Consider the following 13,440-nt stretch of genomic DNA (forward strand, 5'->3'; position numbering starts at 1 on the left):
TTCACATCATTGCCAGTACCTTATTACATCCCCAGTAAGAATTTCAATCTCACTAACCAACAGCAGAAGAAAACTGCAATGCATGTCCAACATTTGTCACTGTCAAAGTTTTAGAAATAAAAAGAAAAGGAACAAACTGAAATTAAAGTTTTATTTAAAAACCTCATCCAGTTATGGCCTATACCAAGAAGTCAAAAGGAAACATTTACAACATGTATAAACAACTGCAGCTCCCCAAATAACTAATGTGTGATTTCATCTCTCTCCATTTTCTCATGCACTACTGAAATTTCATTTCTGTCTAAGAATCACTGGAATTTTCAAAGAAAATATTCATTCAAGACTTTGAGTCAACAATTACAACAAAGCATTTCACCGTGACTCAAACTTACCATTTGACAGCAAAAGTGTCAAAACTGTTGAAAAAACAACTTCAATTAAAAAGTATCACAGTTGCTTTGTGAACAATGGAAGCCTGCTAGCTTACCTGTTCATAAGCTTATATCCTGGCTTATTAGTCATCCTGTGCTTGCTAACAAAGTGTTCATTTAAAGCTGATATTGCACTTGCATTCAGAGGAGTAAGGCCACTGGTTTGACACTCACACAGCACAGAGCTGTCCCTTATATTAAAGGCTCTCCTCCTGGAAGCTTTCCAACACAGACAGAGGGAACTTGGAGATGCTCTGTTTAGCTATGGCAGTTCAGACTTCCCTAACATAAATAAAATTAATTGAATTGAATCCTGATATAGCAGATGAAAAGATGGAACAAAGTCCATATACAAATTTGAGAACATTTAGAATTTCTCCTTAATCACACTAGCCCACAATCAGGTCATTTAAAGACTTAGAGAATAAATCCCTGCCTTGTTCTATATAGCAGAGTTTGGGCAAATTTACCTCATTAACTTGCTTTTTGTCCAAGTGAAAAACTTGACCAGAGCTCGTCGAGGCAATTTCTTCGTAGACTTTGTAACCGATATGATCCCTGTCATCACAGTCTCCAGTTAGCACAAATACTACCTATATTAAAAAAAAAAAAAAAAAAAGAAAGAAAGAAAAAGAAAATCCATCAAATCCAAGTCACATAGGACATGGCGAAAGCTTTTGTAGGAAAACATTTTACAGCTAGTATGTAGGCCTGACAAGAAAACAACTGTATCACTCAGCAAGGGTTCATATTACTTTACATATAAGGACAGACATACTGTATTCATTGCAGGTGAAAAGAACAACGCAGAAAGGAACAAACAAAATAACTTTATAAGTCACACTCATCTATCAGCACTCAGACTTCACAGAACACTCATTTCAGAACAATATAAGGACATCCACATACCTGGAATGCTGACCATACAATGGCAGAAGTTTCACTTGCACTATTTAAATTAATAAAAGGAACATTTCTTTTTAATGTTGTCAATTATGTTCTTATTAATCAGATCAGATACCTCTTTATTAAAAAAATAAATAAAAAATAAAGTTCCAAGAACAGCAGTATTATGATTCCTTCCATAAATAGAGATTTCATTAAGTCTTGCATAGTGGAATTTTGCCCTTCAGTACAGCAAAAACAGGGCACTACAGACATAAACCAGCTCAGAATGTAAATCCCCTCTGTACCTGTGATTGTTTCTGTTGAATGAGCTGAAGTACTTCATGTGCAAGTCTATAATCTTTGGATCGTGCATCAGTAAATACATAGATGAAAGAACCAGGAAGAGAAATTTCTAGAGCGATCTTAATTGCCCCAATGCTCATCTCTGGACAGTCTCCACCACCCTGTTCACAATTAGAAGAAAAAGACATTCTAAGAAAAAGAACATACTAACAAAATTATTTTTCTTTTCAAACATTCAAGGCAGGTACATTCTCAGCTTTTAATAATTTATTCACTTTTTTTTTTTCCAAAGCACTGTACGGTTTCTGCAGACTGCAGTCACAAATTCACAGACAAGCAGCAGCTACAATAATTCCTTAGGGAAAACGAAGTCAAAGGAGGAAATTGTGGTTAGCACTGAAAATGGGTGGTGTCTCTTATCTATTCTGGGAGCACCCAGCTCCTGCGACAGCTCCATTTCCTGTACTCACATGCTCCCTTACTGACTGGCAAGTTAATGGCTCCAGTAGTGCGCAGCAGCTCCGGGAGGTCACAGTCAGAGGTGCAGATGGGACGTGACCTCAGCCCAGCAGCACTGCTCTCCGGAAGGACACTCCAGTACCAGGAGAGCAGGAACTCGACCTAGACACCGTGGGGTGGGCAGTGCCAGTGCTCAGCAGGTGATGTTTCCAGTGACCTGCACTGCTGCGTAGACAGCTGCACAGCTGGAGATTTTTCAGACCATGGATTTAAACAAAACGCTTCCAAGTATGACTGTATTTAACTTTATGGGAAGAGAAATTGACCCTTTCAGAAATCAAGAGTTAGAGAAAAATACTGTTTAAATAAAAGTTCACTTTCACTTACGTAAAAATTAACTTGACTTATGGAAGACAGAACTTTCCAAACAGCTGAAGACAAACTATAAAACCCAGCCCTGCACACAGCAACAGATCTCTGCGCTTTCAAGATTAAATACATAAGGAATTTCTTGTGTTTCTATAATCATCATGACTTCACACATTTTACACACAAAACTTAATAGGCTGGGAAGGAAGAAGATAAAAGCTAACACAATTGTTGCATCAGTTTTTAGTTCTTCAGATGCAATCAGAAATTATGCTTTGAGAATAAACATTCACATGGGGGGCGGGGGGTGGAGGGGAGGAGGATAAAAAGAAAAATCTGCCTCCCACAGTCCTCCAGACTTTAAGAATTTCAGCTGACCCCAACAAAATGTTCACATCAGTAACAATTTTTAATCTATCAGTATCTCTGACCTGATTTACAAACAAAAAAATCTCCAAACTTCTCATTTACGTTAAAGAATAGGTACTTGGTCACTTTTCTTTTTTGTATGTTGGTCCTTTCTAAATGTAGCCCTACTTTAATGGGAGAAACAAGTGGCAAACTCCGGAGTGCCTGAAAGTCAAGAGATAATCCTGATGTGCTAAAAACAGTTTTGGAGACCTTCATTTAGGCAATGTTTATACAATCCTATGGGACAAAGCAATATACCCAAATGATTTTTTTTCCTCCTGTTGCAAAGCAAATGTCATCTTCAGCAAAAGACTCTCCTACTTAAAGCTTTAATTTGTAGGCAAAATCAAGGTAATGTCTAATTTTTCATGTACTGAGAAGGTGGCTGTAAACTCTCTATCCCACTTTTGGTCTACTATATTACTGTTTCACATAATATTTTAAGTGTTTTATGTGGCAGCATCTGCTGATAGGAGAAACACCATCAAGCTAAATGGTTGTTCTGACAATAAGCATGAACGTGGTATTTTTATGATGTAGAAGAGAAGTTTACTCAAAAGGCAGCTAAGCAGAACTAGTAAACAAAAATATATCAGCTTTATTACCAACAGTTTTCCTTTCAACATTTCCTGTCTTTCTTTCCAAATTCCAATTAAATATGATTACAATTGCCTTGTGAAGTTTTCTGGAAAAGAACAGTGGTGACAACTACAGCTCAGAAAGTTTTATTTTCCTCTCAGTTTGGACATGCACACAGATATTTGGGTTCTTACCTCAGTTTATCTGTATTATTCCCTTTCTTCGGTCTGAATTTAATATTAATAAAACTATTTATTTAAATGGCATTGTGTCCACTTACAAAAAGATAACTTTAGTATCTAATTTGAAAGGTGTTATCAAAAACTCTTAAAGAAGACTGATTTTGGTAAGTAACTTGTCATTTTTATTTTCAGGAACACCCAAAGAAGGCTTTTTCATAACTGCTTGTGCAACTTTATAGGCATCTGTACCATTGGATCATGCAACACTCCCTGTGCTTTAAAAGACTTTATATAGACAAGATTTCATTATATTGCTTATGCAAATAAGTGATAAAAACTGTAAAAAACTGTAAAAACTATTGTAAAAACTATTGTAAAAACTGTATTTAGTATGAGGATACACCAAAAAATCTGGTTCCCTCTTAAAAAAGAAGTGACACTAAGACTGCAGGTACAAGTTATTACCATGCTGCCCCTAAGAACAATTCACACATTTGTTTATCTGTTAGATAAACAAATAAACATATAAAACGTGCAAAATACTAACAGCTTACCCAGTGTCAAAGGGATACTTTCTTCATCAATTTAAACATAAAAAGAACAGGACATACTTTCTTCAGTGAGATGTACACAGACTAATCTTTACTGTTGTCAAATGCCAACACAATTTCCAAGCCTATTTCCAATGTCACATCCAAACACTCAAATTGTTCTGAACCCAGATGGATTTTGTTGGAAAGCAAGAGCTGGGGTTGTCCTGATTTCTGGAGAGGGCAAATTTCACAGACAGAAATGTGCTAGAAAGACTAGCTTGTTTTATATATACATAAGAGTAAAATAATTTAACTTCACCTTAATTTTAGCCTTGTTCACTAAGATTTGTTCTTTTTTATTTCAAAATGCATCTATCTCAGATTTTTCCCTTCCTGCATGTTATTCATTCTTGCATCTTTTTACCACCTCTCTAGGAAAAATACACATAATGGACTTTATGGAAATGCTCACATTTTCTGGGAGAACTACTGCAAGATATCTTATCAGTCCTGACCTAACCACTTCTTTTAATTTTTACTTTGGTCCTTCATCAATATAAAGAATAACAGTAAATCAGTTAACGTCTTAATTCAGTGGAATGAGCACATCTTCAAAGTAATTATGAAATATGCAATCAACCAGTATTAAAGACAGAAATCTTAAATTCATTAGACACTGACTTTTAAACAACGTGCTAGCAAATAAAGAGTTTTAAATTCCCAAAAGCTTCATCTGATTCATACCCTTTTTCGAAACAGTTACAGTTATTTTCCAGAATAGCTATTACAAAAAAAAAAAATAAACACTAGAAGGATTTTTAATTTCCCTACAAAAAGGAAAAGCACAACAACTGGCATTTTCTCTCTCCTTATAAATTTACTACGGTTTTCTCAGAATTTCAATCTTTCTGCCAAATTTTAATCTCCTCATTCTACCCCAACTAGCACCATCAACTTCCAAACAATCTTTTACTACAGGGATCAAACCATATGCCCATTTCTAAAATATTTTTAAGTCAGAAGTCTGTCCACCACTACTAACTCAGGCAAGGCTCTTCCCAAAAGAGATGCATTTTGTTTGACTGAGGAAGGTAAGAGAGTAGGATCTTTCAGTAAAAGTAACTCCACTTCCATACCTCTCTTTCCTTCCAGCACCTGATCCAGGTCTCACTTGCAGCTCATTCTCACACCAAAGAAACTCCACCAAGGGAAACATACTGGTATATTGGCTCAAAAAAACTACTGCTCATCTCCAAAGCATGGCTGGGGAAGCAATTCACAGAGCTTGGATAAGACCAGAGAACCTAAACAAACCTGTTGCTTTTGAATCAGAGGTGCTGGTTAACACAGGGCAGCGGAGGAAGTGAATATGTCACATCTGATGGGTCTTAGAGTCCTTATATACATGAATTAGTTTGCTAATTGGAACTAAGGAAATAACTTCCAGAAAACAGTAAAACAGTTCATAAAAGCGTCTCTGAACAAGTGGCAGGACTAATAAAATGTACAATAAATACTGCAGTAAGTAACTAGTCTTTCTTGTATTACTGATCAATTAACCAAGTCTCTGTATAACGATGGAAACTAAGACAAAGTAAATTGTGATCACAAAGAAAATTGTAATCATAAATTAAGATGACCAGAGAACAAGCAGATGACAGTTTGTGCAGGTAAAATGACCGAGATAGACAGCTTACCTCCAGATGAAGCATTACAGCAGAAACAAGAGAGGAAGGATTAGAGGGAGGGAACAGGGCCTGGTGCTGGAACCACACAGAGAACAAACATGTTACTCACCTGAACGTAAAGCTCCCTGAGTTCAAACTGAAATTTCTTGGGATCTGTGGTTATCGTCACCGGACCAATTTCTGGGATAAAAAAAATAAAAAAGGAAAACATAATATGAAGAAGACAGAAAGCTATCAAAAGAATTTCAGCTGAAGAGTTAATGGTTTTGCAAATTGATAAAATTTGATAATAAGTAAAGAAAGAGCATTTAACAGCACAAAGGAGGACTTGAGAAAGATATATCCCGCACTGCAATCTGTAATTCCAAACCTAGCAATGCTACCATGATTCCAGCATTACTGATTTGTAAGCGTCTTAAGGATTTATAGCCAGATAAGATGTACTGTGTTGTTTCTCTCACATACATTTATTTTTGACCCATCATTTCACTGCACTCAGGAAACACAAGGGAACAAAAACCCACAAAATAATAGTGGCTGCACCAGAAAATTGTGTATTTTACCTATACAACTCTTTCTGAAAAACACGAAGGAGAGGCTACCTGAAAAAACTACCCAGCAGCAGTTGCCAGAAAGAACTCTGGAAGCATCAGCTTTATTCATGGTGTTTGCCCTGTCATTGTGTGCTGAGCAATGGCATGTTACCATCCAAATGAAGCCAGCCAGGTTGGCAGATAACAGCAGCACGTGTTCAAGAGCTCCACGAGCACACTAGCTGCACCACAAACCTCCCTCTCCCGCTCAGCAATTGCCTTCCTAATTGGTATCAAATGTGATTCTAGGCAGCTGTTTTCCTGAGGCTGCTATTTCCGGACAGTTTACCTCAATCTAACTTGGCACCCCCGCTCTCCATGCGCTGCCTGCCCCAGGCCCACATTCCTGCTGCTCCCAGCACAGACACAGGGCGCTCATCTAGCTCGGCAAGCTGGTTCACGGCACTGAGCCAAGCACAAATAAGTAAGCACATCGGCAAGAGGCAAAAACTGATTTGCACTAGCCTAGTGCCCCAAGCCACCTCATAAAGAGATCAGCTGAGTACCAGCACACGAAGCGGGATACAATTACGCAGTCAGGATGAAAGAAAAGCATGAGACTGCCATGGTGCCAATTTAATTCAGCTGCAGCTTGCATGGAAGTGCTGCCTCAGCAGACCATGCAGCGCTTTCCAAGCTCTGTAAAAGTTAACATGTACTTATCGTCCATGTAATCTTGACATTTGTCTTTTCTGAACAGTCCAAAGTTTTATTTCACTGGAGTTTCAACAACAGCCATCCCTAAAGTCGACTACAATGACACATGAGTTTGCTTGAGGGGCTGTATTTATGCATGCCTTAGCTGAGTGTAGGCTTTTAATTTGGTTAAAAGTCACTCACGAGATCACAAAAAAAGCTCTCCTAGAATATTAAAGTGTCTTGAGGGTTTCCTGTATGGCTTTGGTTTGAGCCATTTCTCTGTATTACTTATTACCCGAGTCAAAATGCTACACTACCACCAGAAGAGCCATTCCAAGGATTCATGCACAGAGCTCTGTGAAGTAATTGCCTAAAGTGACTAGGAAAATTAAACTAATATTCACATTTTAAAGAAAATCTATAGCACTGAAGAAGCTTACAGGGTGGAGTGTAGCTGCACTACCTAAGCATTCCCTAGGCCTCCAACCTTAGATGTTACCACAACTGGGGGCACCTGGTGTGCTGACTCGAAGGAACAGCACGGAGCGTAGAGCAGAGTGGAGACACCACAGCTAGGCTCTGTGACAAGAGAGGGAATCAGTTGTTCTTGTGCACACTGGGATTGCTAGGCTGCACATTTGCTACGCTGAGACAACAGCCTGTCATGTTTTTGACAAAATGCTGCGCTCTAGTGAACTTTGCTCATTATAATATCATTATAATACCAAAACACACATCCATCCCCAAAGCTACCTGCCTCCAAGGTGTGATCACCCCTCACTGCGCACGCACTCTGAATTTCTCGGAGCCTGTACCTTTACATGAAAGCAAGAAAACTTTTTACCAATCATAAGCAAGATATGCGTGACTAGGGTCACTCGAGCTCCACCTAAAAGACAGAAAACAATATAAGCTGGCTTAAGAGAGAGGGGATGTTGGGGAAGACACCGTCGTGACTTTTGTGATCAATCGATGGGCTGAGCCCATTCCCCCACATTGGGACACCATGGGGTAAGATTTGAATACTTGGTTACACCAGGTGTTTCTGTGGAAACTTAGAAATCTCTAGTCTTTGTGCCTTTTAATGTGTTAATAGCCAGGCTGTGTACCTGTGTATTTCATGCATGCTAGCTTGCTTTTGCAGACAGTGTATTTATTGCTGGCAATCCAAAGAACCTGTGTACCTGTAGCTGTAATAAAGTGCACTTCACTGCGTTGTTCCTAGCCATGACAGTTCTTTTTGAACACAACCAGAGTTAGGGTGTGCTATGTTGCTGGTGAATCCGTGACTGTGATAGTTCAGTATCCCAAATTTGACCGGACCCATAGCAGTTAATCAGCTACACCCCTTAACACAACAAGCTCCTCCTGCAATCCTCCTCCTGCTGTTGCTCAGCCTGGTACCCCATTACAGGCATACGCCTGTACTAAAGCTATCTCTGAAGTGTTTTGCTTAGCATCTGTCCCCTGCCAGCCATTGTTCTAAAGCACAGAATAGAGTGGGTTTTATACATGTAGTAAAACCACAAGCTCCATTATGCCCCAGCAGTCTAGGGATTACATTTTTCAATTCTAGAGCAGTAAATCCTTTGGAAAGGCTTTCTTTCCCTATAAAATAAAGATCTGAAAAGTAACGTTACTTCAGCTAAGTTAAAACAGCCCATCCAGCTTAGATGGGAGGAGAACGTTGCCTCTTGCTCCACAGGCAGCCAGGGCTCGCTCCAGCAGCGTGCGGATGCCAAGCGGGGCCCTAGCCAGCATGCCTCAGGATCACGGCAAGGCGCTGGCTGCCCTCTGGTCTGCTCTCAGCAAAGAGCAGATCTTTGGGATGGCACCTCACTCTGTGCTCAGAATGGGACTTTGGGACAGGAGGTCAGGAAGGGATCCCAGGCTGCCTAGCGTTAAACAGTGAGCTTTGTCAGGAAAGACCCAAGACACTCTCAAGAGCTGGACAGAGCACAAATCTCTCCGAGCAGCTCTGCAGCAGGGGCAAACAAGACCCCAGGCATGAGTGAATGGGCTCCTTCATGCCTGGAGAGATGCTGGGCACCTCTGAGGGAGGAACGGCAGCAACACAAGCAACAGAGTCCCAGAGCAAGACAGCAACTGAATCTCCCAGCGCCAGCCATTACAAGGGACGTCACGATACCTCCGGCTGCAGGCAGGTACTCCAGGCAGGCCGGCAGCCACAGGCCAATACAAGACCAAGCGGTCACAGGCCCAGAAGGCATTTGGAAAGGCAACACCACCCATCTCCGGACTGGTGTCACCTCACTGTCCTCACAATCTGATGGCACAGTTATGGGGAGGTTATTCAGCACCCCTCACACGTAACTTACAGGACCACCACTCTAGCTATAACGGGTGCTGTGACTGGCTCTCACCACCTGAATGCCCTCTGACCTGTACCAAAAACACAGTACCAACTGTTTTCCAAACACTACCATGCCTCCATCAAGCGTGTGTGACATGCCTACCCTAAGGGCTGAAACAGCCTCCACCGAGCTTTCCTTACCCTCATTCTGCTACTCCCCAGCTGCAGCCCAACATTACCGTTTCCCCAGTGCAGATGAAGACAGGCCTTCAATGCACTCCAAAGAGGAACGACTTCCAAAAAAGACTTGAAGAAAGAACAGTAACTCCTCTCACATAGCGCCATAAAATTCTTACAGACTGTCAAAAGAGCAAGACAGTAAGGTCTCTGGAACCTGAAGTCCAAATCAAATTACGGCTGTCAAGCCGGACATGGCTCCATGGAACAAATGAGCATAGGCAGGTTGGAGAGGTAATGCAATCAAGACACTACTGCTAAAGTACAGTGATGTAAAATAATGAAAGGCCACAGTGGGGAATTGTTCCTGGCACTTCAAAAGATGCTGCCTGTGAAGCATGAGTGGGTGGGCAGAGCTCCTGAAGGAATTTAGAGGGTTTAGCAGCTACCGTCCCACACTGTACAGGTTCACCTTGTATAAGGACTTCCACCCAAACAATATGGAAACGCTTTGCAGAATTAAACTAAGGTAAGACTTGAAAAACCGTATAGTCGAGTTACATAAAATAGTCAATATTATAGAAAAAGAGGAACATATCTGCATTCAGAACACTTTTTAGTGCCCTGAGAACAGCAGCGAAAGCACAAGGCTGTTCCTTTGTGCATCAGTAATAGCACACATAGCCAACTCAGAGATCTAACTGCACATTCACCCACATCCAAAACTGCCTGAAGTCTCAACAGCTACATGCAGAAATCAAGCACACAAGTCACGCATTCCTCAAATCAAGCGTACATACAAACGTGAAACTCTAAATAAGGAATATTTACACTTACACTAGGTCCTGCAAACATACCAAGAAAAAACAACACACACACACACACATATATATATATATATGAACTTCACTAGTTCTTCACTAGATTGATACCTGAAATACTCCAACAGACTAATACATACGTACTGGTGTTGCGATGCAAATCCATGTTTAGGTGCTGGCATTGGAACATTTGGGACTAGTTTGTTATGGAGGTTTTCCACACTGCTTGTTGCCACAAAGCTCTCCCTGGTCCTTCAGCAGTGATTATGGGAAAGGTGAAAACCCTGATACAGATATGCAAAACAGCTTACCTTCATTAGACAGTAACTAAGTTCTCTTGTCTTGAAAGTACAACATAAATGACAGTTCTTTTAAATTGACATCGTGATCTGAGGCTTAACATCGCACAGAGAACTGATAACGTAGGAAAGAAAACATTTTAAAGGAATGGTTGCATGTTATTAAACAAAGACTGGACTTCCTAAATCAACATCACCAAACTGTATGCAACGAATACAGCGTTGGAACTTGTACCTAAGCAACTGAAAAAATACAACAGCATAGAACCGAGTACCTGGCCATTGGATAGACATTACGAATCTCAGTGCTGGGTTTTTGTGTCAAATTTGATAAAAGTCCTCTCCTCTGGAAATAAGCAGAGAGGTCCCCAGTAATGCCAAGGAACTGGCCATTCTGAAAGGCTCTGATGCTCTTCCATGACTTTCTGCCACACCTCAAATGACTGCTTGTTTATATGCATGCCAAACAGCAAGCACATTTGGAAAGCCACAAACTACCCACAGACACACAGTCACTCATAATTATTGCTGAGGGTGTTTGCAAATTTGGCTCTCCCTTAATCCTGACCATGCAAGACATCTGCCCTAAATAGCTGGTTTGGAGAGCTGGATGTGTTAGAATCTAGGAGGGAAAAACTGGAGCCATTTGCCTACCTCTAATCCATTCAGAATACTGAATTTGTTTGTTCTAGAAGGAAAAAAAACACAACCACCACCTCTAATTGGTGCTTAGCAGCCAAAAGGATTTCAGCAGAGAAGCCAAATCCTGCAGAGCTCTTTCACCCACAGAATTCCTTCTTCAAATTCTGAGCAAGGACATTGTTCTTATATATCTACGATTAAAAACAAGTAAATAAGCACCCAAAACAAGCAGACATAACCCCAAACCTGTGGATACCTTCCAAAAAGAAAATAAATTTCAGAACTAGTACCCCATGGAGGAGGGCCAAGCACACACACAAGCAACAACAACCTGATATTTTTAATAACCAATATAATTACAACAGCCTTTTACTACATGTTTGGCTATATCATTCCTGTTTAGCTGTATCTTTGCAATGGAGTCAAAGAGGCCTCCATGGCCTAGAATTGCTCAGGAAGGCTGGGCACTCTTCAAGAAGGAAATCTTAAAGCTCAGGAGCAGTGTGTCGCCACATGCGCAAAGATGAGCCGGCAAAAAAAAAAAAAAAGAGGGTTTATGATTTTTGGAAAAGAGGTTTGGCCACTCAGGAGGACTATAAGGATGTTGTAAGGATGTGTAGGGACAAAATTAGAAAGGCCAAAGCTCATCTGGAGTTCAGTCTGGCTACTGCTGTTAAAGATAACAGAAAATGTTTTTATAAATACATGAACACGAAAAGGAGGACTAAGGAGAATCTCCATCCTTTCCTGGATGCGGGGGGAAACTTAGTGACGAGAGATGAGGAAAAGTCTGAGGTGCTTAATGCCTTCTTTGCCTCAGTCTTTACCGGCAAGACCAGTTGTTCTCTGGATACCCAGTACCCTGAGCTGGTGGAAGGGGATGGGGAGCAGGATGTGGCCTTCATAATCCACAAGGAAATGGTTGGCGACCTGCTACAGCACTTGGATGTACGCAAGTTGTTGGGGCCAATGGGATCCACCCGAGGGTACTGAGAGAACTGGCAGAAGAGCTAGCCAAGCCGCTCTCCATCATTTATCAGCAGTCCTGGCTATCAGGGGAGGTCCCAGTCAACTGGCAGCTGGCAAATGTGACGCCCATCTACAAGAAGGGCCAGAAGGTAGACCCAGGAAACTATAGGCCTGTTTGTTTGACCTCAGTGCCAGGGAAGCTCATGGAGCAGATTATCTTGGGTGTCATCACGTGGCACTTGCAGGGCAAGCAGGCGATCAGGCCCAGTCAGCATGGGTTTATGAAAGGAAGGCCCTGCTTGACGAACTTTGTTATGACAAAGTGACATGCTTGCTGGATGAGGGAAAGGCTGTGGATGTGGTCTACCTTGACTTCAGTAAGGTTTTTGACACCATTTCCCACAGCGTTCTCCTCAAGAAGCTGGCTGCTCTTGGCTTAGACTGGCATACGCTTCATTGGGTTAAAAACTGGCTGGGTAGCCGGTCCCAAAAGTTGTGGTGAATGGATTTAAATCCAGTTGGAGGCCGGTCACTAGTGCAGTCCCCCAGGGCTCAGTACTGGAGCCAGTCCTCTTTAACATCTTTATCAATAACCTGGATGAGAGGATCGAGTGCACCCTCAGCAAGTTTGCAGATGACACCAAGTTAGGTGCGTGTATCGATCTGCTCGAGGGTAGGAAGGCTCTGCAGGAGGATCTGGATAGGCTGGACCCACATGGGCTGAGGCCAACTGTATGTAGTTCAACAAGGCCAAGTGCCGGGTCCTGCATCTGGGGCACAACAACCCCAAGCAGCGCTACAGGGAGATGAGTGGTTGGAAAGCTGTCTGGCAGAGAAGGACCTGGGAGTATTGGTTGCCAGTCGGCTGAATATGAGCCAGCAGTGTGCTCAGGTGGCCAAGAAGGCCAATGGCATCCTGGCTTGTATAAGAAACAGTGTGGCCAGCAGGACTAGGGAAGTGATTGTCCCCCTGTACTCAGCTCTGGTGAGGCCGCACCTCGAGTACTGTGTTCAGTTTTGGGCCCCTCACTACGAAGGGCATCAAGGTGCTCGAGTGAGTCCAGAGAAGGGCAACGAAGCTGGTGAAGGGTCTGGAGAACAAGTCTTATAAGGAGTGGCTGAGGGGCTGGGATTGTTCAGCCT

The 13,440-nt window shown here is 41.7% G+C and overlaps 1 protein-coding gene across 4 annotated transcripts in view; it reads right to left on the minus strand.

The window, feature by feature from the left end:
• The window catches only part of HMCN1 (hemicentin 1), a 192,255-nt gene that overhangs the window by 153,212 nt on the left and 25,603 nt on the right, over window positions 1-13,440 (minus strand). For 3 of the 4 annotated variants that reach the window (XM_035333229.1, XM_035333227.1, XM_035333230.1), the window contains exons 2-4: window positions 5,953-6,023; window positions 1,625-1,783; window positions 902-1,024 (exon numbers count right to left, since the gene is read on the minus strand). In XM_035333229.1, the coding sequence (XP_035189120.1) occupies window positions 902-1,024; window positions 1,625-1,783; window positions 5,953-6,023 (353 nt within the window). Of the gene's footprint in view, window positions 1-901; window positions 1,025-1,624; window positions 1,784-5,952; window positions 6,024-6,445; window positions 6,574-13,440 lie in introns of those variants that run through there. The other variant, XM_035333228.1, reaches the window with a different exon arrangement.

Source organism: Oxyura jamaicensis, chromosome 8, assembly GCF_011077185.1.
Source record: "Oxyura jamaicensis isolate SHBP4307 breed ruddy duck chromosome 8, BPBGC_Ojam_1.0, whole genome shotgun sequence".
Lineage (NCBI taxonomy): Eukaryota > Metazoa > Chordata > Aves > Anseriformes > Anatidae > Oxyura > Oxyura jamaicensis.